This window comes from Microcaecilia unicolor, chromosome 2, assembly GCF_901765095.1.
Source record: "Microcaecilia unicolor chromosome 2, aMicUni1.1, whole genome shotgun sequence".
NCBI classification, from domain to species: domain Eukaryota; kingdom Metazoa; phylum Chordata; class Amphibia; order Gymnophiona; family Siphonopidae; genus Microcaecilia; species Microcaecilia unicolor.
In genome coordinates this window covers 29,084,653-29,111,466 of record NC_044032.1, presented here as the reverse complement: position 1 = coordinate 29,111,466, position 26,814 = coordinate 29,084,653, and the positions used below count along the sequence as shown (strand labels likewise).

Here is a 26,814-nt window from a genome sequence, read left to right as displayed (position 1 = left end):
GATCATAATTAATGAAGCCTCAAGAAGTCAGGCATCTTTGTCATTCTGATTTACAAAAGTTTGCTACTTTGATGCTTTTCATCAATTTTACTGGTATAATTAAAGGTGGCAAACTACAAGCAACCCGATTTTCTCCAAAACCAAGAAAAGAATGAAGAGATGGTCAGAACGCCGAAACTCATTCGACATTTGCAAATACTGGAGTAGGACCCTACGAACATCCAAGAAACGAAGCTGCCGAAGAGAGTCTGGACAATCCTCCTTCCAAAAGGTTGGCAGAAAAAGAGGATGATTCAGATGAAAAGACGAGACAACCTTAGGGAAGAACGAAGGTACCATCCGGATAGTAACACCAGATTCCGAAAAATGTAAAAATGGATCTCGGCAGGAAACAGCTTGGAGCTCTGACACTCTACGCGCTGAAGCCATGGCTACAAAAAAAAAAACCACCTTCAGCGTAAGGTCCTTCTCTGAGGCCCTCTTGAGAGGTTCAAAAGGAGCCCTCTGCATAGCTTTCAGCACTACACCCAAATTCCAGGAAAGGCAAGGAGAATACAACAGAGGGCGGAGATGTAAGATCCCCCGCAAAAAATGGACAACATTCAGATGAACTGCCAGGGTAGTGCCAGCAAGGCATCCTCGGAAAGAAGCCAGCGCCACCACCTGTACCTGGAGGGAATTGTAGGCCAGCCCTTTCTGCAACCCTTCCTGCTGAAAGGCCAGCATTTGAGACACTGAGGCTCACAGCGGGGACCAAGCCTGAGCAGCACACCAAGACTCAAAGGTATGCCAAACCTGGGTGTAGGCAGAAGTAGTGGCCAATTTCCGAGCCTGCAGCAAAGTAGCAATGACCTCCTCAGAACAGCCCTTTTTTCTCAACTGCGACCTTTCAAGAGCCAAGCCACAAGACCAAAGCTACCGGACTCTGATGAAGAAGGTCTGACACCAGCAGGAGTCGGAAGAGCGTCTCTATCAGCAACCGCATGACATCCACATACCACGGTTGACGCGGCCAATCCGGAGCCAGTCAGTTTAAACGAGTGCTTAAAGCACACTATTTATTTTAAGATAGTATTTGGTGTTGCTCTCCCAGAGTTAGCAGTGACTGGGTACCTAGCATTTTGATATTTTAACGTTTTTAGTTGATCTGTACAATTTTAAAGAAATGTTTGGTCTTGAGAGATTGTGCTTTCCTTCTTTTCCTTTTATTATTGTAAACGGCTGTGTTCTTCTTTAGTAAGCTAAGCGGTACAGCAAATTTAATAAACTTAACTGTAGTAAATTTAAATATTCAAAAATACAATCATCAGTTCACAGCAAGGACATTGTCACTTATGTATTCAGGCTTATTTCACTTGCCCTTTCATTCTTACCTGCCGAGCTGTGATAGCGTAGTGCTGGACTGATCGCAAGTCTGAGGCAGGCTGGATTCTACTGATGTTGCCGTGTGCTGTGGTGCTGAAGGCAGAAGCGACGAGGTGCTAGATACTGTGCTGGGGAGAGACCCTGAACTGGATACTGAGGGAGATGTTTCTATCTTTGATGGTGGCACTGATGAAGTAGCTGCAACAGTTCAAAGTATTAATAATCAGAATACTTCAAAATATAAAATTAGAAGATGGCTTAACCCAATAATCTAGATAACTAAGGAGGGAAACATGTATGTTTATAGGTGCTTTGTTACAGGCAACCCAGGCAGAGATTTGTATATAACCTTATATAATTCTCTCTTACACAGAACACCTTGTATTCAGAAAAACATATTCATAATCATCAGAATACAAAAACTGAGTGAAAAAACTCAAATGCAGTTAGCAGCAGACAAATCCATCTTGATTGCTCATGGGAAAAGTATGTATGCACATACATTTTCACTTGGTTATCTAAATTGGGTTATAAATTTCAAAATTTCATTCTACATTGACCTGTCAACCCTTTTCCTGTTTAATTTTGCTTGTTTATCTATCTCTAATCCTAAATATTGCCTCTTAAACAATTTTCTCCAAATATGTGGTGCAAAGGATGTTATAGCTTACAGGACATTTAAATATATAAAAGATATAAAAAAGCAAGGGAAGGAAAGTTCTAGAATAGGCCACCATGGTATACAGCTTGAAGAGAAAAGACTATTTCTTCAAAGAGTGGTGGAGGGAAAGTAACATTGGAATTCAAGAAAGAATGAGAAATACAGTGGACATAAAGATCTGGAATAGCCAGGGTAAAGTTAGAAAATCACTATGGTATGCAGCAAAAGGAACAGGAAGGCAAAACAGGCAGCATGGATGGACCGTGTAGGCATCTACTCTCCTGACAAAAACTCAGCAAAGTATATTACAAACACAAATATGTTCTTGCAGGATTTTTATTCACACCATTTGTTTTAAGAATCTTTTTTATTTTGTAATGCTCGTGATGGAATGAGAAAGTATATAAAGTGAAGTTACTCATCTGTAGCAGCTGTTCTCCGAAGACAACTGCACAAGTATTTTCACAACTGTTTTGACGTCATCCATGGAGCCCCAGTGCGGACACTGCCCAGTATTTTCCTCTTTCTAAAAACATTTGGCAGGCCCTCTCTGCACATGGGTGAGTGCCTTCCCGCCTGCACGACTCACACTGGATCTGCAGCTGGATTAAAGCAGTGGTTCCAAAATCTGTCCTGTGAATCCCTAGCTACCAGGTTCACTGAAAACAACAACAGTCAAAAGGGACTTGCAATGGCAAGGCTAACAGGAACCAATTAACACTAACAACACAAATAGGCCTGCTGCAGAGTCTAAAACTCACAGTAACAACTTTTTCAGGTAAATCAGAAGCAGAAAGCCTGCAAGGGAATCCGTAGGACCATTAGATCACAAAGGAGCAAAAGGGGCGCTCAGGAAGGACAAGGCATTACAAAACATGTACACAAACATTGTTTAATGAGACAGAGTCAGCATGGGTTCAGCCGAGGGAAGTCTTGTCTCACCAATTTGCTTAATTTCTTTGAAGGCGTGAATAAACACGTGGATAAAGGTGAGCCAGTTGATGTAGTGTATCTAGATTTTCGAAAGCTTTTGAGAGACTCCTGAGAAAATTAAAGAGCCATGGGATAGGAGGCAAGGTTCTGGTGTGGATTAGGAACTGGTTATTGGAAAGAAAACAGAGGGATAGAGTTAAATAGTCATTTCTCTCAACGGAGGATGGTGAACACTGGAGTGCCGCAGGGATCTATACTGGGACTGGTGCTTTTTAACATATTTATAAATGATATGGAAACTGGAACGACAAGTGAGGTGATCAAATCTACTACGCAGATGATAGAAAACTATTCAAGGTTGTTAAAACACTGCAGACTGGGAAATATTGTAGGAAGACCTTAGGAAATTGGAAGACTGGGCATCCAAATGCCAGATGAAATTTAATGTGGACAAATGCAAGGTGATGAATACAAGGGTCCACCTTTGGGGTCAGTACTCAAGAAAAAGATCTGGGTGTCGATGTAGATAATATGCTGAAATCTTCTGCTCAGTGTGCGGTGGCGGCCAAAAAAGCAAACAGGATGCTAGGAATTATTAGGAAAGGGATGGTGAATAAGACCGAAAATACTATAATGCCTTTGTATTGCTCCATGGTGCGTCTAGAAAAGGTTCAAAGAAGAGCGACCAAAATGATAAAGGGAATGGAACTCCTCTAGTATGAGGAAAAGCTAAAGAGGTTAGGGCTCTTCAGAACGGAAAAGAGACGGATGAGGGGAGATATGATTGAGATCTACAAAATCCTGAGTGGTGTAGCATGAGTAGAAGTAAATAGATTTTTTTACTCGTTACAAAAGCACAGAGACTAGGGGACACGTGAGGAAGTTACATGAAAATACATGAAAAAATGGGAGGAAATATTTTTTCACTCAACGAATAGTTAAGTTCTGGAACTCTTTGCCGGAGGATGTGGTAACAGTGGTTAGAATATCTGGGTTTAAAAAAGGTTTGGACAAATTCCTGGAGGAAAAGTCCATAGTCTGCTATTGAGGCAGACATGGGAAGCAACTGGTTGCCCTGGGATTTGTAGTATGGAGTACGATTTAGGTTTCTATCAGGTACTTGTGACCTGGCTTGGCCACTGTTTGGAAAACAGTTAGATGGACTATTGATCTGACCCAGAATGGCTACTCTTAAGTTCTTATGTTGTGAAGGTACAGCCGGGAACATAAAAGAATGGGCCTAAGACGGTGGAGCTGGATTCTAGACTCCAAACAAATTCTGCAGGACTGTCTAATCAAACAGGCTACTGTGTAGGGTACTGTGAGATGTGAAAGTATGAACTGAAGACCACATTACAGCTCCGCAGAACTCCTCATTAGAAGATAACATCAAGTGGGCTACTGACATAGCCATAGCTCTGACACGATCATCAGAAGTCAGCCCAGCCTGGGTTTAAATGAGGAAGATGTAGTGTGCTAGCCAGTTGGTCAAAGTGCCTTTACTAATGGTTGCTCCCATCCTGTTTGGGTCAAAAGAAACAAAAAGTTTGATGGACTGTCTGTGGGCTTTAGTCCGCTCCAGTTAGAAAGCCATGGCTCTCTTGCAGTCCATGGTGTGCAGTGCACATTCACCAGGATAAGCATGAGGTTTTGAGATAAATGTTGGCAGGACAATTGACCGATTAAAATTAAACTCTAGGGAGGTTACGTGATGCCATGCTAGGGAGCAGTTGCTGTTAATGGGAGCTCCCGGGCCTGACTGTTGTCACTCCCCTGGAATGTTGCATTTCCCAGTTTCAGTACTGCTTGCCACTTAGAGAAGTGCTTTGGATTCAGACTGTGGAGTTTGACTGGGGAAATCTGCTTAATGGCGTCAAAGGGACTGTGCAAGGAGAGCCGGTAAGCTCGACGTGGACTACCAAAATTGTAGCAGAGATCAAAGCCACTATGGAGTCCAATGTAATTACTCAGTTCAAACACATTGCCAATAAGCTTGATATGGTGTCTTGAGTATATGGAGGAGCTGAGGCAGGAAATTAGTCGACTCAAACCCGTGTGGAGGCCTTAGAGACTACGGTACAGCAGTTAGTACTGAGCTGGGACCTCGTGTCTAACAGACTTACCCAACTTGAAGACTTGAGGACCTTGAAAATAGATCAAGGCACAACAATTTGAGTCTCACTGGTTTATTCTGGAGGCAGATTTGCAGGGCTTCTTGGAGACCTGGCTGGGCTCTTCCTCACAACTGCAGACAGGCAGGCCTGCTACGTATTGAATGGGCTCATCGCCTGGAGCCTTAGAAGTGATGCTAGTTCAAGACCCAGAGCAGTGATATTTTGTTTGCTGAATTTCTGCCACAAGCAAGAGATCTTATGGGCTCTGCAGTAAGGCAAGACGCTGATGTACGAGGACTGTCACATCTTGCGTTTCCAGGACTACTCAACCCATGTGATGGCACAGTGGAAGGAATTTGGCTTCCTCTGCAAGGTGCTCATTGAACAGAAAATTAGATTCATGCTGCTCTATCCAGTGCAATTGCATGTTGAATATGAAGGCACTACACATTTATTGGACTCTGTACAAGTGGCGGATCTTTTGGCTTGGATTGTGAGGACTCACAACTCTTGACTGTTGCACTAATCTGTGTTGGTTGATTGCAGGCTTTTGGGTTTCTTGACATGAGTGGTGTGAGCCCTGAGATGCCCTGGCGTCAGAGTATGTGTACTGGGAACAGCATTACCTGAAGATGGTATAGTACTGGAAACTATCTTTCCTTCCTGCCTGGGGCCCTTCCTATATCGATGTTTGAAATGCTGTTTGCAAAGTTGCTGCAGCACCACATCCGCATGCGACTATGCTGTGATCCAAACTTTTCTTTTTTTTCCCTCTCTGGAACCATATGGTGAATGTATATATGATGCAGATGCCACCGTAGACTCAGTGCAGACAGTAGCTCTACTGTGTTGTGTGTGTGTGTGTGTGCGTGTGCGTATTTTTTTTCTCTCTCTTCATTTGCTTCCGATGGCTGGACACTTGTTTGGAGATCTTAGATCCTGTTCCATATTTGACTGTTGTTTTAAAGCATTTATACATGACTTGATGTTATGGGTGTTTTTTTTTTTATAAAGATTTTACATTGTTGTTCACTTTTCTAAGGGGGAATGTATACTTTTTTAGGTTGCTGGCAAAAGTGGGAAGGGCTACAGAACTTTGCTTGAGGGAGGGGGGAACGAGCAGTTTCGGATGTGTTACTTAGTGATCAGTATCCCTTAAGGGAAGTCTAGGATGAGAGAGGAGTAGAAGGAGTTAGGAGGGGGAGAATGGGTTAATTTGTTTGTTTTCATTTTTGGTCTCATCATAGGTACATGGAGACGGCTTGGGGTGAAGGAAGGGCTGGGGGGATTGGGTGGGATCTGTGTGTTGTATGTGGGACATGGCTAAGGAATCCAGGTGGTGTCCAGAAGGTGAGTTGAGTGGGGTGGGGTGCTGGGACAACTCTTCTCACCATATTTGCCTTGCTTTCTCTGTTGGCTCTGTCAGTGTCCCTTTGTTATATGTCAAGGTGAATATTTTCTCTTGGTATGTGGGAGCTATTTCCTGCCCTGTTAATAGAACAAAAGATCTTACAAGCCTTAAATAGGAAACAGGTGGATGTCGCTCTTCTACAGGAAACTCTTATCTAAAATAGAGCACTGTAAACTTTAGCTGTGGTGGGTGGGGATTGAATATGGGGCCCCTGCAGTGGCTAAGAAGGATGAAGTAGTTATTTTGATCTGTAAAGGGATCCTCTGTACTTTGCATAGCCTAGTGGCTGATCCTTCAGGTAGACAGGTGATAGCATATGTCACTTTGGACTGGCAACCAATGGTAATTTGCAAAATTTATGACCCAAAACCTAAGATAAACATTTTATCTGCACTTTGACCACTCATTTAATCCAATTTGATGCACTTCAGATTATTTTGGGGGATGATTTCAACATGGTAGCTGACCCGGCTCTGGATCGGTCTGGGGGAATGGGGAGTGGACATATACCCCACAGTCACGGGAGTCCCACATTTCAGATACAAGTCATGTGGTGCTATAGCAGACTGAAACGCTCTATCAGGTGATATATAAAGTTGTAACACAAATGTATACAACTCCCACACTATCATCTATTCTGGCATTTTATCAATCCGCAACACAAAAGTTTTAAGAGGTTCCGGTGTTACAGCACATAGTAGATACCTGGACCATTTCAAAGCCAATGCAGAATAATCCAAATCTGGGGTAGTATTTTTTTAATGGTTATAAAGTGAAGATACTTACCTGTAGCAGGTATTCTCCAAGTACAGCAGGCTTCACATTCTCAAAAGTGGGCAGACGATCCCACGTTGCTCACGTCGTCAGAGTACCAAGCAAAAAAATTGAGACAGCTTTCTGGAGCACGAAGTGCCTTTCCGCCCACAGCGTAACCGCGCCTCTCAGTTTAAAACAAAAGCACAAAAATGAAATAAAAAGTGAAGACAACTCCTCCAAGGAGGTGGGCGAGTTCGTGAGTATGTGAAGCCTGCTGTCCTCGGAGAATACCTGCTACAGGTAAGTATCTTCACTTTCTCCGACGACAAGCGAGCTTACATTCTCACCATTGGGGAATCCCTAACATCCAGACTCACCCAAAACAACAAACAGTGATCAATTGGGCCTCGCAACGATGAGGACGTAACACAGATTAACCTGAAACTATATACGACTAGATGAGGGTGCAGCCTGGAACAGAACAGCATGGGCCTAGGAGGGTGGAGTTGGATTCCAGAACGCAGATTCTGCAACACTGTCGCATTGGGTACCCTGTTCAAGGCAGTAGTGACTGAAGACCATGTCGCAGCCTCACAAATCTCTCCAATGGAGGCTGACTTCAAATGGGCCACCGACGCAGCCATGCTTCTAACATGAGCAGTGACGTGATCACCCAAAGCCCAGCTCAGGCATAAGCGAAGGAAATGCAATCTGCTAGACAACTGGAAATGGTGCATTTACCGATGGCAACTCTCCTCCGATTGGGAGCAAAAGAAAAAAACAACTGGGCGGACTGTTTGAAGGGCTTTGTCCGCTCCATGCAAAAGGCCAACGCTCTCTTGCAGTCCAAGGTGTGCAAGCTGCCTTTGCCAGGATGTGCGTGAGGACAGAGAAAGAATGTTGGCAAGACTGGTGCAGATGGAACTCAAAACACCACCTTCAGCAGGAACTTAGGGTGCCTGCAGAGGACTACTTTGTTGTGATTAAACAGTATAAGGTGCATCCACTACTAAGGCCTGAAGTTCAATGATCCTACGAGCTGAAGTAATAGCCACCAAGAAAATGACCTTCCAGGTCAAGTATTTCAGATGGCAGGAATTCAGTGGCTCAAAGGGAGCTTTCATCAGCAGGGTGAGAACAACGTTGAGCTCCCATGATACTGATGGAGGTTTGACAGGGGGCATTGACAAAAGCAAATCTCTCATGAAGCGAACTAAAGGCTGTCCAGAGAATCTATGATCTTGCTGTCCCACCAGACGGCAAACCTCCTCCATTTAAAAGAATAACACCTCTTAGTGGAATCTCTCCTTGAAGCCTGCAAGACTCGAGAGACAACCTCCAAAAAGAAAGTGAATTCCAGGCTCTCAACATCCAGGCCATGAGAGCCAGAGACAGGAGGTTGGGATGTAGAAATGACCCCTCATTCTGCGTAATGAGGATTGGAAAACACTCCAATCTCCACGGTTCTTATATAAGTACATAAGTAATGCCACACTGGGAAAACACCAAGGGTCCATCGAGCCCAGCATCCTGTCCACAACAGCGGACAATCCAGGCCAAGGGCACCTGGCAAGCTTCCCAAACGTACAAACATTCTATACATGTTTTTCCTGGAATTGTGGATTTTTCCCAAATCCATTTAGTAGTGGTTTATGGACTTGTCCTTTAGGAAACCGTCTAACCCCTTTTTAAACTCTGCCAAGCTAACCGCCTTCACCACGTTCTCCGGCAATGAATTCCAGAGTTTAATTATGCGTTGGGTGAAGAAAAAGTTTCTCCATTTTGTTTTAAATTTACTACACTGTAGTTTCATCACATGCCCCCTAGTCCTAGTATTTTTGGAAAGCGTGAACAGACGCTTCACATCCACATGTTCCACTCCAATCATTATTTTATATACCTCTATCATGTCTCCCCTCAGCCATCTCTTCTCCAAGCTGAAAAGCCCTAACCTCCTTAGTCTTTCTTCATAGGGAAGTCGTCCCATCCCCACTATCATTTTAGTCGCCCTTCGCTGCACCTTTTCCAATTCTACTATATCTTTCTTGAGATGCGGTGACCAGAATTGAACACAATACTCAAGGTGCGGTCGCACCATGGAGCGATACAACGGCATTATAACATCCTCACACCTGTTTTCCATACCTTTCCTAATAATACCCAACATTCTATTCGCTTTCCTAGCCGCAGCAGCACACTAAGCAGAAGGTTTCAGTGTATTATCGACGACGACACCCAGATCCCTTTCTTGGTCCGTAACTCCTAATGTGGAACCTTGCATGATGTAGCTATAATTTGGGTTCTTTTTCCCCACATGCATCACCTTGCATTTGCTCACATTAAACGTCATCTGCCATTTAGCCGCCCAGTCTCGTAAGGTCCTTCTGTAATTTTTCACAATCCTGTCGCGAGTTAACGACTTTGAATAACTTTGTGTCATCAGCAAATTTAATTACCTCGCTAGTTACTCCCATCTCTAAATCATTTATAAATATATTAAAAAGCAGCGGTCCTAGCACAGACCCCTGAGGGAACCCCACTAGCTACCCTTCTCCATTGTAAATACTGCCCATTTAATCCCACTCTGTTTCCTATCCTTCAGCCAGTTTTTAATCCACAATAGGACATTTCCTCCTATCCCATGACCCTCCAATTTCCTCTGTAGCCTTTCATGACGTACCTTGAAAAAACGCCTTTTGAAAATCCAGATACACAATATCAACCGGCTCCCCTTTGTCCACATGTTTGTTTACTCCTTCAAAGAATTGAAGTAAATTGGTCAGGCAAGATTTCCCCACAAAAAAAGCCGGGCTGACTTGGTCTGAGTAATCCATGTCCATGGATGTGCTCTGTAATTTTGTTTTTAATAATAGCCTCTACCATTTTCCCCGGCACCGACGTCAGGCTCACCGGTCTATAATTTCCCGGATCTCCCCTGGAACCTTTTTTGAAAATTGGCGTTACATTGGCCACCCTCCAATCTTCCGGTACCACGCTCGATTTTAAGGATAAATTGCATATCACTAACAGTAGCTCTGCAAGCTCATTTTTCAGTTCTATCAGTACTCTAGGATGAATACCATCCAGTCCAGGAGATTTGCTACTCTTCAGTTTGCTGAACTGCCCCATTACGTCCTCCAGGTTTACCTTGAAGTCAGTAAGTTTCTCCGACTCGTCTGCTTGAAATACCATTTCCGACACCGGTATTCCACCCAAACCTTCCTCGGTGAAGACCAAAGCAAAGAATTCATTCAATCTCTCCGCTACGTCTTTGTCTTCCTTGATTGCCCCTTCTACCCCTCGGTCATCCAACGGCCCAACCGATTCTTTGGCCGGCTTCCTGCTTTTAATATACCGAAAAATATTTGTACTATGTTTTTTTGCCTCTAATGCTATCTTTTTTTCATAATCCCTCTTGGCCTTCTTTATCTGCGCCTTGCATTTGCTTTGACACTCCTTATGCTGCTTCTTGTTATTTTCGGACGGTTCCTTCTTCCATTTTCTGAAGGCGTTTCTTTTAGCCCTAATAGCTTCCTTCACCTCACTTTTCAACCACGCCGGCTGTCTTTTGGACTTCCGTCTTTCTTTTCTAATTTGCGGAATATGTTTGGCCTGGGCCTCCAGGATGGTATTTTTGAACAGTGTCCATGCCTGTTATACTGTTTTTACCCTCTCAGTTGCCCCCCTAAGTTTTTTTTTTCACCGTTCTTCTCATTTATCATAGTCTCCTTTTTTAAAGTTAAACGCTAATGTATTTGACTTCCTGTGTATAGTTAATTCAAGATTTATTTATAGCATTTGTATCCCACATTTTCCCACCAATTTGCAGGCTCAATGTGGCTTACATTTGCCGTAATAGCAGTTGCCATTTCCGGGTAACAGAATTACAAATGGTGCTGCGATAAGGTGCATACATACATGGTAACATAGATGGAACATAACATACATGGAACAGTTCATGATATATATATATATATATATATATATATACACCATGTGCATATAAACATGGTAGCGAAGAATACATTATGGTATTGCATGAAGGTTCCTGAGTGATGATTGGATTATAACATACAGTGTGTCATCGACTATGGAGAGACCATGTTCGACATAAGGATAGAAGTGATAGTGCTTGTTCACTAATAGCAAAGAGGTTAATCAGTCAAGTGATAAGATTTCGGTTGTGTCTAAGTCGTATATAGTCTTATTATTTAGTATTTAAGATGGATGTTTGTGGTATGCCTTCTTGAACAGATGTGTTTTCAGTAGCCTTCGGAAGATAGTTAGATCTTGCATTGTTTTTATGGTCTTCGGTAGTGCGTTCCATAGCTGGGTACAAATGTATGAGAAACTGGTCGCGTATGTGGATTTATATTTTAGCCCTTTGCAGTTAAAGTAGTGGAGATTGAGGAATGTGAGTGCTGAACTTCTTGCGTTCCTAGTAGGCAAGTCTATAAGGTCTGTCCTATAGGTCGGGGCTTCCCTGTGAACGATTTTGTGGACCAGGGTGCAAACTTTGAATGCAATTCGTTCTTTTAGTGGGAGCCAGTGTAGTTTTTCTCTTAGGGGTTTGGCGCTTTCGAATTTCGCTTTCCCAAATAGGAGTCTGGATGCTGTGTTTTGAGCGGTTTGAAGCTTCTTAATGATCTGTTCTTTGCATCCGGCATAAATGGCATTACAGTAATCTAGATGGCTTAGCACCATTGATTGTACTAGGCTGCAGAATACTTCCCTTGGGAAGAAAGGTTTGATTCTTTTAAGTTTCCACATTGAGTAGAACATTTTCTTTGCTGTGTTTTTCGCATGATCTTATGATAATATGATCACTGTTATCAAGCGGCCCCAGTACCATAACGTCCCTCACCAGATCATGTGCTCCACTAAGGACCAAGTCTAGAATTTTTCCTTCTCTCGTCGGCTCCTGCACCAGCTGCTCCATAAAGCTGTCCTTGATTTCATCAAGGAATTGTACCTCTCTAGCATGTCCCAATGATACATTTACCCAGTCTATATTTGGATAATTGAAGTCACCCATTATTGTTACATTGCCCATTTTGTTTGCGTCTCTGATTTCTTTTATCATTTCTGCGTCTACCTGCTCATCCTGGCGAGGCGGACAGTAGTACACTCCTATCACTGTCCTTTTCCCTTTTATACACGGAATTTCAACCCACAATGATTCAAAGCTGTGATTTGTGTCCTGCTGAATTTGTAATCTATCCGAGTCAAGGCTCTCGTTAATATACAATGCTACCCCCTCCACCAGTCCGGTCCACCCTATCACTACGATATACTTTGTAACCCGGTATGACAGTGTCCCACTGGTTATCCTCCTTCCACCAAGTCTCAGTAATGCCTATTATATCCAATTTTTCATTAACTGCAATATATTCCAACTCTCCTATCTTATTTCTTAGACTCCTAGCATTTGCATATAGACATTTCAGAGTATGTTTGTTGTTCCCATTTGCGTGATACTAAGTACTTGACACTATTGATTTGCCATCTTTTGTCTGATCTTTAGTTGTATTTAAGGGCACCTGGCCTACCACGGTCTGTTGTGCAACCTCACTATCCAGAAACCCTATCTTCCCTGTTTGTGAGGTATCCTTGCAAGATACCTTATCCCGAACCATGCGCTTTTGAGCGACTTTCTAGTTTAAAAGTTGCTCTATCTCCTTTTTAAATGCCAATGCCAGCAGCCTGGACCCACCCTGGTTAAGGTGGAGACCATCCTTTTGGAATAGGCTCCCCCTTCCCCAGAATGTTGTCCAGTTCCTAACAAATCTAAAACCCTCCTCCCTCCACCACTGTCTCATCCACGCATTGAGACTCTGGAGCTCTGCCTGTCTCTTGGGCCCTACACGTGGAACAGGTTGCATTTCAGAAAATGCTACCCTAGAGGATCTGGATTTGAGCTTTCTACCTAAGAGCCTAAATTTGGCTTCCAGAACCTCTCTCCCACATTTTCCTATGTCATTGGTACCCCACATGTACCAAGACAGTAGACTCCCCCCCAGCACTATCTAAAATCCTGTCTTTTAGTTTATATAGTAACTGGGAGAAAAATTAATGTAAAGAGAAAAATGTCCCCTAGAGCTGAGGCCCTGAGTGGATCGGAGTGGACCTGGGAGTCACCCCGGAGAAGGCAGGATATGCAGATGAGCTGCAAGTCCTCCACAGCACCTGAAAGGCAGCTGGGTGGTAGAGCTGGGCACCTCTCAGCTGAGGAAAGGCTTACCAGGGGTTAGGCCGAAGCCAGCATTCCTCTCCCTGAGGGTCGCCTGATCCTAGCCAAAAAGCACCTGGAAATCCTGGGCACTTGGAGCGAGGGCCCAGGGAAGATCGGGGTGGACCTGGGAGTCACCCTGGATACAGCTGTGAGGAAATGCAGAAGGGCTGCAAGTCCTTCACAGCACCTGGTGGGAGCGCTGGGCACCTAGAGCTGAGGCCCTGAGTGGATCGGAGTGGACCTGGGAGTCACCCCGGAGAAGGCAGGATATGCAAATGAGCTGCAAGTCCTCCACAGAACCTGAAAGGCAGCCGGTGGTAGAACTGGGCACCTCTCAGCTGAGGAAAGGCTTACCAGGGGTTAGGCCGAAGCCAGCATTCCTCCCCCTGAGGGTCGCCTGAAAGACAATTCCATAAGAAGAGGAAACCAAATCTGACGTGGCCAGTGCGACGCAATCAGAATCATGGTTCCTTGGTCTTGCTTGATTTTGAACATGAGATATGGGAGGATATTACTACTACTACTACTATTTAGCATTTCTATAGCGCTACAAGGCGTACGCAGTGCTGCACAAACAGAAGGCCTGTCCCCCAATGAAGAAGGAAGGCATCCGGCTCTAGTCTGTCGTGGGCCTGAAGCCTGGAAAAGAACTGAGGAATTCCGGAGTCACTTCTTCCCCTGACAGGCTAGATAGGAGCACCACACTGGTCAGTGCTGGTCCCGATGTGCGGCAAGGCACCGATATTAATGAATAGCCAAAAAGCAGGGCATGAGTCTCAAGGATCGGTTGGAGCAGCACCATAGTTAGTGCCTCGGCATCGCGTTCAGGATGCATCCCAGATCCTGCTGTAATATGTTTATGTTTATTATAAGACTTTACATACCACCTGAGGGCATGTCTAGGCAGTTTATATAATTCAAAATAAAGATAATGAAAGGACACAAGCATACCAAGTGTCATCCAATCAATCCAAAAGTACTATTACAAGTAGAACCTCAAACCAGCTCAATCAAGTCTGTTTTTAAGGTGGTCTTAAAATGTATCACATTGTGTTCTGAACAAAGCGAGGGAAGGAACCAAGAAAAAGGAAGTTGTATTTCTTGTACTCTCCCATTTCGCCTTAGAAGGCCAAGGAAGGACCAGAGCTTAGAGCATTAAAAAATGGGTCAGGATATAGGATATAATGTGCAAAGCTAAATAATCAGGGAGACCAGTGTGTAATCCTTTATCATTCAATAGTAGAAAATTAAACTTAAACCTAAAAATTACAGGTAACCATGTAGGTGCCGAAGCAATGGAGATAATCATATCTCATCTCACCGCATTGCAGAGTAAACATGTGGCTGTGTTCTGTAATGAATACAACTGCTTCAGGTTTGCTTGAATAATTCCTGCAAAGACCACATTACAGTAGTCAATTCTGGATATCACAAGAGCAAGAATTAGTGTATATATGACTTGGCATGAGAGACAGCGCCTTACTGATCGAATCTGGAGTAAAAAGAAAAAGTCAGATTTCACTATTGTTGATATATGTTGACCAAAGGTTAAATATGAATCTATAATAACTCCTAAATACTTAAAAGATGGAACTGTTGGGACTGGTAACCCAAATAAAGTGGAAGTAAGTAGCAGAACAGAACTGTAAGTCAGCAAGCTGTGCTCCTAGATGGATTTAATACAAGCCTGTTGTTACAGAGTCAAGTAGAAATGGCAACTAGATAGGGCAACTAGATAGGATTGTAGGGGAGACTAATCTATGGAATCTGCTCTAATACAATAAAATAGAAGGATATTATCAGCATAATAGTAAGCACTAATATCATGCTCTTGGATTAAAAGTGATAGGTGACTAAGAAATAGAATAAACAAAGTTGGAGAAAGAATAGAGCCCTGTGGGACCAGACCCCACAAAGCAACAGTTGAGGAGACGAGTGATGATTGCTATGATACTTGAAATGAGCAATTTTGTAGAAAAGAAGCAAACCATGCTAATACAGTACCAGATATAATGAAACCCGACTGTCTAGGATGCAATTCAAAAAAAAAAAAATGAATGAATGCCCACGCAGACTCTGTGAAGTCCAAAACAAGTCTTTATTCAAGCAAATCCTGACAGAATGGTGAAGCTGTTGCTCTGCCCTCTTTTGTTAAGAAGATTCATTTAAGTGATCTTGGCTGTTTAGTATTCTTACTAGGGCAAAGGCTGAGAAACCCTTGTTAGTTGTTTATGTTTACTCCTGATGCAACCTTTTTGGCAAAATGTGGTCATGTCAGGATTTGCTTGAATAAAGACTTGTTTTGGACTTTACAGTTTCTGTTTGGGCATTCTTTTGTTTTGTTGCTGCAGACACCTAGTTCCTCTTTGTTGTTTGTCTAGCATGCAATGCTCTTGCCAATTGCTATTTCCTGCTTGAATTTGGTTAGGAGAGTAAGTAGTACTGTTTCAGTGTTGTGTAGGGGTCGAAATTCTGACTGTGACTCACGTAGTATAGTGAATTTGTTTATGTAGTCATTAAGTACAGTTTGGGTCTTCAAGGTGAAGGTTAATGTCTCCTAATACTAATGTATTGGAGTTGGATACACATATGTTTGAAACTAAGTCCATGAAGTCCGCCTGGCTTTCGTTCCAGTTGCATGGTGGTCTGTAGAATAGGACACAATTTAGGTGGTCGAGTAGGGTTTTATCGTGGATTCTGATTAAGGCTATTTCGAGGTGGGTTGTTATAGATTCCACTGTCACTTCATTCATGAGGTGAGATTCGGTATATAAGCGATATACCCTCTCCTCTCTTTTCTGGTCCAGTGGGTGATTTTATATCCTGGAGGACATAGGTTTAGGATGATAGGGTCCTTCTGATCATGGATCCAGGTTTCAGTGATGAAGAGTAGATCAAGTTTCGCTGACGTGATCCAGTCTGTTATTATTGTTGTTTTTTTTTACTACGGATCTGGTGTTGACGTAGCCTATTTGAATTTTTTGGTGTGGGTCTTCTGCATTCGGTGTTATGTGGACTTTTGTTAGTTGTCTTGGTTTGTGTGGGTTTTTTATGACCTTTCTTTTCATTTTGTTGAGGTTGTACGCCTGTTGGTTCTTTTCCTTTGTTTTGGTTGATGTCGGTTTGGTGTGATGTGCTGTGTCTGGTCAGTATTCGGTTTTGGAGTAGTATGGGTATATTATTGATTTCTGCGAGTGGGGTGGTCATTGTTAGGTGGATCAGGGATAAGGAGTAGATTGCTAGGAGCAGTTTTGTGGTGTTCATTATGGTATCAATTCAATTATTTATAACAGAAGACTGTTGTTGTGTTCAACGTTGAAGATTATTCTCCCAGACCCTCTTATTTGCGTAGCAGTCTTGTCTTTTTTAAATTAGTAATATGCTCCAGGGGTATGAGATACGGATTGTTTTATCTATGTTTTTTTTTTTTGTTTTAATCTTTATTTGTGATTTTTATTTATAGTATTTTTTTTTTATTTTTATATTTATTAGATTTCAAATTTTTACAAATGAATATCAATTTGTAAGGTAATACAGATAAACAGTTATAAGGCAATTAAGAAATAAAAGATATGTATATCTTATCATAATATTCTAACTCTTCCTTAGACCACAACATTTGTTTTGGAGGGAGTGGATTTAGAAAACTAAAAGGAGAATTCAATAAGGCAAATCAAAATTTAAACCATAATTGGCATAGTCCTGTTCTTTATCCCATCATTCTCTATTCGCTGATACAGTTGTTCCAGTCTGACGGCTAGTTGGAATTTTAGAGTCCAGAAAAGTTTTCAGCTGACTTGGCTCAAAAAACACATATTTAACACCTAATAAACGTATTACACATTTACAGGGATAAACTAATGTAAAAATTGCTCCCAAATTTTTTACATCTTCTCTCAGGGTCAAAAATTGTTTTCTTCTTTGCTGGGTCACCTTGGTAACATCAGAATATATTTTTTGACCGCAGAATAGTGCAGAAGAATTTTTGAAGTATAGTTTCATGATCATATTTAAGTCCTGCTCAAATACTAGGGATACAATCATAGTCCCCCGATTAGATATTTCAACCATAGAGTCTTCTAATAGTGCAGTTAAATTCTGCAAGTCAATATCATTTCTCTGAGGGGCTACATTCGCCATATTTGCTGGTTGAGAAGCCTCTCCACGCTTCTGAATGGTAGGAAGGTAATAAATTTTGTTACAAGGGGGAATATCTTTAGGAGAGAGCTTCAAAATCTCTTGTAAATATTTTTTAAAGAAATCATAAGATGATAATGCTGGTGATATTGGAAAATTCAATAGTCTAAGTGTAAGACGTCGATTAAAGTTCTCAATTTGCTCTATTTTGCGAGATGTTAACATTTTGTCTTTAACCAAGGTGTCCACAGTCAGTTTCACTGTATTTACCTCGTCTTTTACCTGAGATACTTGATCTGTTACCTCTGTTTTAATTTTATCAAAAGCTTCCGACATTGTAGACAGTTTACTCACTATTGTAGACATTTCTTTAGTTGATTTAGCCACCTCAGCCGCTAGTCCCTGGACTGCTTGCCAAATAGCCGACAGAGTAACCTCCTGTGGGGCTCCCTGCTCCAGTATACTTCCTTCTGCATGTCCAGGGGAGGAACCGCCGAGCAGGCTCAAACTGTCGGCGTCTTCCGTCTCAGCTTGACCTGCTAACCCGGCCCTGGAACTTGCAGGACACGGAGGTCGCGTCAGCTCTGGCGGCGATAGCGTGGTATCAGGCCCCAAGATAGACGTCGCTCCTTTAGCGTCGCTCAGTGCGGGACTCGCCAAACCATGTTCCACCGGAAACTTGTCATGTAGCAGTCCAGGGTCTGCTGGATTGGAGACGAAGTAAAGGCTATCGGCGGTTGCCTTTTAATCGTCGCTTTCCGCTTAGTATGAGGCATTTCAACGCAAGAAGAATAAAACTGAGGTATTTCCAGCAGGCTCCTGAGACGCTAACGCAGCAAGCTAGGACGCCATCTTGCCACTTATTTATAGTATTTTCTAAAAGATAAAGAGTACGCAGACTCCATCCATGTCCAGCATTTCTCCTCTCTTCCCTCCCCTCCATCCATCCATGTCCAGCAACGTTCCATTCTCCCCTGCCCCCTCCTCCATCCACCCATATCCAGCAAATTTCCTCTCTCCCCTACCCCTCCATTCATCCATCCATGTCCAACAATTCTCCTCTCTCCCCTGCCCTCCCCTCCATCCTCCATGTCCAGCAATTCTCCTCTTTCCCCTGCCCTCAACTCCTGTCCAGCGATCTCTTCTCTCCCCCTTCCCTCCCCTCCTCTCCAGCGATCTCTTCTCCCCCTGCCCTCCTCTCCATTTCCAGCCATCTCTTCTCTCCCCCTGCCCTCCCATCCATGTCCAGCGATTCTCCCTGCCCTCCCTCAGCTCCCTGACAGCCCTCCTCTCTGTTCCCCCCCCCCCATGTATTTAACCCTTTTACTTTCAGGCACAGCGACGGCAGTGAAGAGGACAACACAGTTTCTCCCTTCCCTCACACAGTGTCCCGCCCTCGCAGAAATGCATCATCGTAGAAGGCGGGACACTGTGTGAGGGAAGGGAGAAGCTGGAGGTGAGCCATCTGTGTTGTCCTGTTCACTGCTGTCGCTGCACCTGAAAGTAAAAGGGTTAAACACGCGCAAGGGGGGGAGGAATGGAGAGGAGGGCTGTCGATCAGGGAGCTGAGGGCAGGAAGGAGCGGAGGGACCATCCGAGAGCTGCCTGGCTGCAGCACTGCTGCGCCAGGCAGCCCTGCGTTTGGGGGGGCAGCAGCAGCCAGGGGAAGGTCACGGTTGAAGCCTCTTATACGGGGCACCTATGACTGTCCTCCCATCCCATCCATCAATTCTCCTCTGCCCTGCCTCCCTCCCTCCCCCCTCGATGTCCCGCGATTCTCTCCTCCTGACATTCCCTTCCCCCTCATTGTTCCAACCTCTGACGGCATTACGTCATTTGACACGAGGGCAGGGCAATGAGTAGGAATGGATGTTACGAACCCAGGCATCCAGACATAGAATGTTGGCGGTGCAAATTATTATATAGGATATGGTGATAAGAACAAACTACTCTATAGTGGACCCTAATGGAGTTGGCTTTTAAACATGACTGATAAATATAGAAGGTATACTCAAACAGTTTTTGTGTAATACAGGAAAAAAGTTTGATTGTGATGGCTGAATATCTGGATCATATGTTCACTGTCAAAAGTCCATTGTCTCATTTACTGTTTTGTCATCATCAGTGCCTAAGGTATACTTGTCTGGAGGTTTTAGCACAAGAAGAATGTCATTGTATGGCACTGGTCTCAAAACCAATGGCAGAATAGGATATGAAATAGACTTTTTGTTTTTGGAAGAAGGGCCCAAAACATTTCTCAAACAGAAATAATCTGTAGCATGATCTTTCTGCTCTCTCCATATCAATGGGACAGCAAATAGCATGGCTGGCCATGAATCACACACTATAACATGGGAAAACAGCAACATTTCAATAAGCAAAACACATCAGAAAATCATGTTGCTAAACATACAGATCACTCAGTGTCCCACGGAGAACAACCCCCGCTATATATTATAAGATGGAGAAAAAAGCCTCAAACTTAAATAACAGCCACTTTACCAATAATGTTAAGCTGTCATCGATACCATCACAGGCAAAACAGATGCTAGCAGAATTACATGGCTAGCAATGAACCTTTGATGCAAGCTCTCAGATTAACTGCACATGAAACAAATGTGGAAAGCCCAGTTTTTGTCTCGATTGCTAACTTTACATCCAAGAAAGTCATGGTTTTCCTTTTCACCTTCAGATAGAACTTATCTAAACGTAGCAGAAAGCGTCAGCATGATTAATACATTTCCATGACATTTTCGTTTTAATTAACCATCAGGTCATGCAATAAACTAGCTATTCATTCACTTCTCCTAGAAGCAATACATAAAAATAGGGATAAATGACGTCACAATATATTTAAACTGAACGGCATTCATTTACTAGTGGTGTTGATACACATATGTTCCAACAAAATTTCTAGACAGCCATACAGTATAGAATAATTTTGATGCCATTTATGTGATCAACATCCAAAAATCTATAAGAACCACTCAGTCTCATTACGGAAACAAAATTTATGTTGTCTAGTGAAATTAATCTGGTAAAGGTTTTTCTAAGGAGACCATAAGCCCTGAGTGTGAAACCCAACTGTATGGGCTCCTCAACCTAGTTTGGATACATCTGTGGTGATAATTTGACCTGGAGAAATTTGGAAGGGAATTCCTTTCATCGCAGTGGAATGATCCAGCCACCAGAACATGGAGTCCCATAGAGATCTGGTGATGCCGACAAGTCGGAGCATTTGAGTGGATGGACTAGATTTAGAAGCACCAACAATCCACTCCTGGCCATAAAGCACAAATGACATTGAGAGAGATCATCATTAAACCCCAAGCACTGCAAGTTCAAATTATGAATATCTGCGCTGGATATGGTCTTGCCACTAGGAGCTTTTTGCTGGGACATGTTGCCAAAAATATAGTTCCAGTGAAATCAAATGACTCTGTGATTTGGGAAGTGGGGGAGGGGGAAGGAGGAGAGAGTGAGACCATGACCCAAGATGGCTGCTTAAACTAAGAGCTCCATTGGGTCTGGCAAAAATCATACAGAATACTTGTGCACAGTATCGACCTAATGCCCCAATATTGATGGTTTGTTAAGCTGAAGTGGTAATAACATGGAAGAAAAAGGCCACTGATCTGAAAGAAATCTTTTACGCTGGAGCTGGTTCTTCCTAACTAGACCAGGAAAGATGGCAAGTGGAGAGCACATGCACTGGCAGTCCAAAATGATGAGGGAGAACAACGTCAGCGAGTCAGGTGAGATAAAATGGGATGGCATCCTGGGTTGAATAGCATAAGCGGTTACAGGACATTAAATATGATCTTGTAACAAGATGTAAAATTGTGAAGATGCTAGCAGAATTACATGGCAATGTTAGTGAAATTGGGAGATGTCTGGAGGAAACTGAAGCTCAACTAGATGAGAATGCAGAGAATACAACAGGGAGAGCCGAATGGGGACCTTGGAAAAGCCCAACACAGGTCTATACACCAAGCTAGACTATAAGTCCTGGTACCAAAACCTCTGCTTCAGTGGGAAGGTGGAGGGAGGCGGAGGGTATCTGAGACTCACAAATATATTAACTGCCAGAAAGTGGTAGTAAAACTAGTACTTGTAATTCTGGGGGATGGGAATCCATGGGTGGATAGTGTGCACACACAGATCAGAAGGCCCTCCATGGTACAATCAGCCATATAACATAATAGCTCACGTTTACAATTTTTAACTAAGGAAAAAGTGGTGGCCAAAGTAAGACTGCAAGGTACCTTGATCTGGGAGGCCCACAAGATCAGAGTATTTATGGACCTCACACCAGTAACACTGCCCAAAAGAAAAGAGTTGAAAAATGTACTATTGATTATGTTAAAAAGCAACAACAATCATTACCAATAGCCTTTCCCTTTTGGCTTGCAGTTTTCAGTGAACGGAAAGACCTCTGAATCCAGAATAGTGAAGAAGCTGATAAAGCCCTGCAGGAAACAGAAGAACAGACTTGCACAAGCTAACAGGACTAATTGGTAGACAACTCTATTCCCTAGACAACTTAACAGTGGTACAAAAAGTGCAAAAGAAAATTTTTGAGGCAACCTAGGGGATTCATGAAAATAGTGTTACAAGCTGCAGAGTTGGCATAGAAGACAACGGGGTGATTAAGGGGAGGGAGGTTTCAAGTGATGCCAGAAGAATGCTAGAGATTAGAATGCAAAGGGGGGAGAACTTGAAGAGGGTGAGGTGGGGGGAAGGAATACAGTGATGTAAACTGATAAAAGTTTTGGAAATATTTGTAAGGGGGATGTAAGAATGCTATGCTAGGATAGAAAATAGTATGCTGTGGATTGCTGTTCTAACAATGGTTCACTTATAATTGCATGTTCTAATTTGATAAAAATTAAATTAAAAGAAAAAGACTAGATAAATCTGACATAGGGTGTGCTCAGGCTTGGCAGCTTCTTGAGGTGTATGTGATAAAAAAACAACAAAGAAAACAAAATCTGGCTGAAAACCTAAGGGCTTATAATCAGAAAGGCCCACAGGACACCAACATATAGCTCATATAGAGTCAGGTTTTGGGAAAGTGGCAGACCTATTTTTTTTTTTTTGGGGGGGGGGGGGGGGATTTAGCTTACACCTTTTTCAGTAGTAGCTCAGTTACATTCAGATACAGCAGGTACTTCCCTGTCTCTAGAGGATTTACAAGACCTGAGCTTGTACCTGAGGCCAATGGAGTGTTAATGACTTAACCAAGATCACAACAGCAGCAGTGGGATCTGAACTGGGCTTCCTTGGTTGTCAGCCTGGTGATCTAATAATAGGCTACACTCCACACTTGCTATCCTGTGTGTCTCCTCTGAGAAAAACCAACGTGACCATGGCCCATCCAGTATGCCCAGTTCAGATTTTGTACAGCACTCAATGTATACTTATATTTAAACAGAATATCAAAAACAAACAAGACTTTTTAATACTGTAGACACATTGTTATCAAAGAACGGATCATCTTCAAAATCTGCACTTTAGTCCATAAAATTATATACGGCGTAGTCCCAGGATACATGATAGACCTTATAGATCTACCAATAAGAAACAGAGTCGGATCATCAAGATCATACCTAAACCAAATTGCAAAGGACTGAAATACAAAACAACTCACACATCCGGTTTCTCCTACATAAGCGCACAACTATGGAATGGCCTCCCAAAAACGGTGAAAACAATCCATGACCACCTGAACTTCAGGAAATCACTAAAAACCAACCTCTTCAAAAAGGCCTACCCCAACGACCCCACGTACTGGACATCACGCAATCTTCATCCCTTCCGATCCTCTACGTATACCTAATTCGATCACTATACAACCTGTATTTGTTATCAACCGACTGGGCAATCGCCTTTGACGGTCCTATGTAAGCCACATTGAGCCTGCAAATAGGTGGGAAAATGTGGGGTGCAAATGCAACAAATAAAAATAATAAAAAATAAAATAAGTAAATTTAATATTAAACTGCTTAGTCATCCCAAAACCTGGATAAAAAACTAAGGGCTAAACCCTGCTGAGTTGGTCATGCCTGGATATTCAGTGGCACTTAACCAGTTTGTGCCTCTAAATACCCCCTTTGACCACCAAAACACTTAACCAGTTAAACTGAATATTGCTGGTAACCAATTTACTGAATGAATTTAGGACAGTTAAAATACTGCCCTAACTTTATGTGCTGAGCTAACTGGGCACCAGTATCCAGTCAACTTCCAGGTTGCCACACTAACCTGGATATTCAATGGGGTAGGCCAGATATATTCCAACATTAACTATCTGGCGTTAATTCAGACCACAGCTGTTCACCCAGGGCACAGCAAGAAACATGTAGGAGACATTCAATCATTCAAATTCACAAGTAGAGAAAAATGTTCCAAAAAACAAAAACAAAGTAAATCTTGTGTCAACAGCTGCATACTCACCATTTGCAATCTGCTGTGTTCGGACTCCACTAGGTCCATTCTATAAATAAAAAAATTAAAATGTACAGATATCAAAAAGTATTGAACTCTTTAAAATAGATCTAGATTCTAAAGAGAAAACCTAAAGGCTAGCAGCAGCTCAGCAGTGAAGAGAACCTTGGAGATCCAGGCGACATTACCTTTGCCACAAACTGTGGCACCTTAAATGAATTAAAATCTTCCTGTGCTTAAAGTCAAACTATGAGCTCTGTGGGTAAGGGATTTAACCTTATACTTTTCATAATCAAAATGTTAACATCTCATAAAGTGTTGCCACATTATTTAGAGGTTAGGGCTTTGTGCTGTGGGTATAAGACCTCTTAGCAGGGATTTCCTACTCTGTAGATGGAATGGGAATACGACTGCCATAACGCTACATGATTTTTGATCTCCAAATAAGCCAAAAACAGGTGAAAGTTGAAAGATTATTCTTCCTCCTCAGCCTCACTATTCTCATCTCTTCTTCTTCTCTTAGTGTCACACAAACACACATATGCAGAGATTAGGAAGTTAGGAAGTAAACACACACTGTGAGAATTCCCTATGGATAAAAACACTCAGTAGTATTTTAAACTTCAATCATCTGTTCAGATTACTTTTTTTTCAAACATTGTAATTGCTTGCTCAAGCCACACAGTTCCTCCTACAAGCAAAACAAAAGTAATAAATATCACAACACTTATATGAGTAAGGAAAGATTCCTCAGAGAAATCCCCAATTAAGTACCTTCCCATTCAGTGGGGACTATGGTAATAAGTAACACTATCAAATGCAGAAATCCAAAAGATGTTCTGATTTCTAACAGAGTGTACACGCCAGGCATTAAACATGAGGGATATAGAAGTCTACTCACAGCGATAGTGGTAGGTGCTGCTTCAGTTGGAGGCATGGAACTTTGGTATGATATCCTGCTATGCACAGAAGTTTGGTCATAGGAAGTAGTAGTAGTGGATGATGTAGTTACAGAACTGGTACTCTGGGATGAACTTGACAGACTGGAAGTGATAACTGATGCAGCATTGACTGGCTCCTGCACAGTACTGGATATTGTCAAAGAGGTATTCAAGGGTTCACTAAAAGAATAAAGATTACTATTGAAAGCTCTCTGTACACAAGGAGCGTCCAAGTGGCTGATCTGTTTTGGCTATGTCATATTTGTGTCACATTAGAATAGATATGTAATAATATTTGACGTAATTGACACCGCTATCTAAAATCAAGAAGTTTAATTTAGAAAACTGCTTTTCTTTTTGATGGCTCTAAAACTTTGCTGCTGCAGTGTTATAGATCCATTAAGTAGTGGTACAATCTAGTGGGACAAAACTTGAAAAACACTAAAGAAAGATTTAAAATACTTACATGCACACAAGATTCCTTTATCTAGTTGTCTGCAAAAATGTACGCACCCCAGGTCAAATTACATGTTTGAATGAAGTGAACAGAAGCTGACACATTTGCAGATGTTTGTTTATAAATTATTTAAACAGGAAAACAATGAATGTGGCAGATGCCATTTCAATGCTTTGTAACAACTACATTTCTGGTAGGAAGGTAACAGCCTTTCTATTCTAGCTTTTGGAATTTTTGAACACTCTATGCTGAAATTTTTTTAGCTCAAACATTCTTAGTTCTACGTGCATGCACTGCATATCTGAGAACTTCCTCTAGATTTTCAATAAAATTCTGGGGACTGTGAAGAACATTCCAAATCCTTCATCTTTCTTTTCTGTAAGCACTTCAGGATTGATTTTGGAGTTTATCTCTGATAACTATCTTGCTGAAACATTCTTTCATCAGGTTCAATTTCTTCATCAATTGTGGAACATTAGCTTCTAAGATATTTAGTCAAATCCATTCTTCCATCTGTGCAGTATTTCCTCTCTCACTGGCTAAGAGACAACCCCAAAAGATAATAGATCCACCCCTGTGCTTAAGGATTAGCAAGGTATTCTTTTCTTCAAAATGCTCCATCCTTTTCTTCAAATTTATCATCTTATGTGACTGTGGCCAAACAATTCAATTCTATCAGCACAAAATACTTTATTCCAAAATGTTTCAGGCTTATCAAGTTTCTTTTGCATACTTTAGACAATGACTTTTGTGATGAAGTCATAGAGAACGATTCTTTGACAACTCTCCTTTGCAGATCACTGTTGTATACACAATGAAGTGCTATGGGTCTATGGGTAACTACTGTACTTTAGTGTTATCTAACTTTTCAACAGGTTGTTTGAAGCAATCTGCAAATCTGACCAGTTTTCAGGTAGTTCTATCACATTTTTCATAGTCTTCCAAATTTTGCCATGACTTCACCAGTTACATTGAACTTCCACTCCTTAATGATGTTTTAGACAGTTGAATTTACAACTTGGAAATACTGAGATAAATTAATAACCTTCCCTGTTTTATAAAAGTAAATTATCTTCATGTCTGAATGCTCTGCCAGCTGCTTACTACTTACTACATATCATAGGAGCCAACTTTTCAAAATTATTGGGGGTGCTAAGCCCAATGGAAATAAACCCTCCCTGGACACATACAAGGAATTTTCTCAATAGTAGGGGTGCTCAAGCACCCACAGAGTCGGCTCCAATGCTACATATCATTTCTGTGTACACCTGAACATGAAAAGACAGCCCCTGCTCGACAGAGCTTACAATGCTTAGAGGAGCCCCTGTTGGTTAAGACAGAACAATCATAACATGGGAGG

The 26,814-nt window shown here is 42.2% G+C and overlaps 1 protein-coding gene across 4 annotated transcripts in view; it reads right to left on the bottom strand.

The window, feature by feature from the left end:
* Window positions 1-26,814, bottom strand: part of LOC115462835 (ubiquitin-associated protein 2-like) — a 473,475-nt gene that overhangs the window by 169,540 nt on the left and 277,121 nt on the right. For all 4 annotated transcript variants that reach the window (XM_030192869.1, XM_030192870.1, XM_030192871.1 and 1 more), the window contains 3 exons: window positions 24,958-25,177; window positions 24,066-24,105; window positions 1,374-1,563 (listed from right to left, as the gene is read on the bottom strand). In XM_030192869.1, the coding sequence (XP_030048729.1) occupies window positions 1,374-1,563; window positions 24,066-24,105; window positions 24,958-25,177 (450 nt within the window). The remainder of the gene's footprint in view (window positions 1-1,373; window positions 1,564-24,065; window positions 24,106-24,957; window positions 25,178-26,814) is intronic.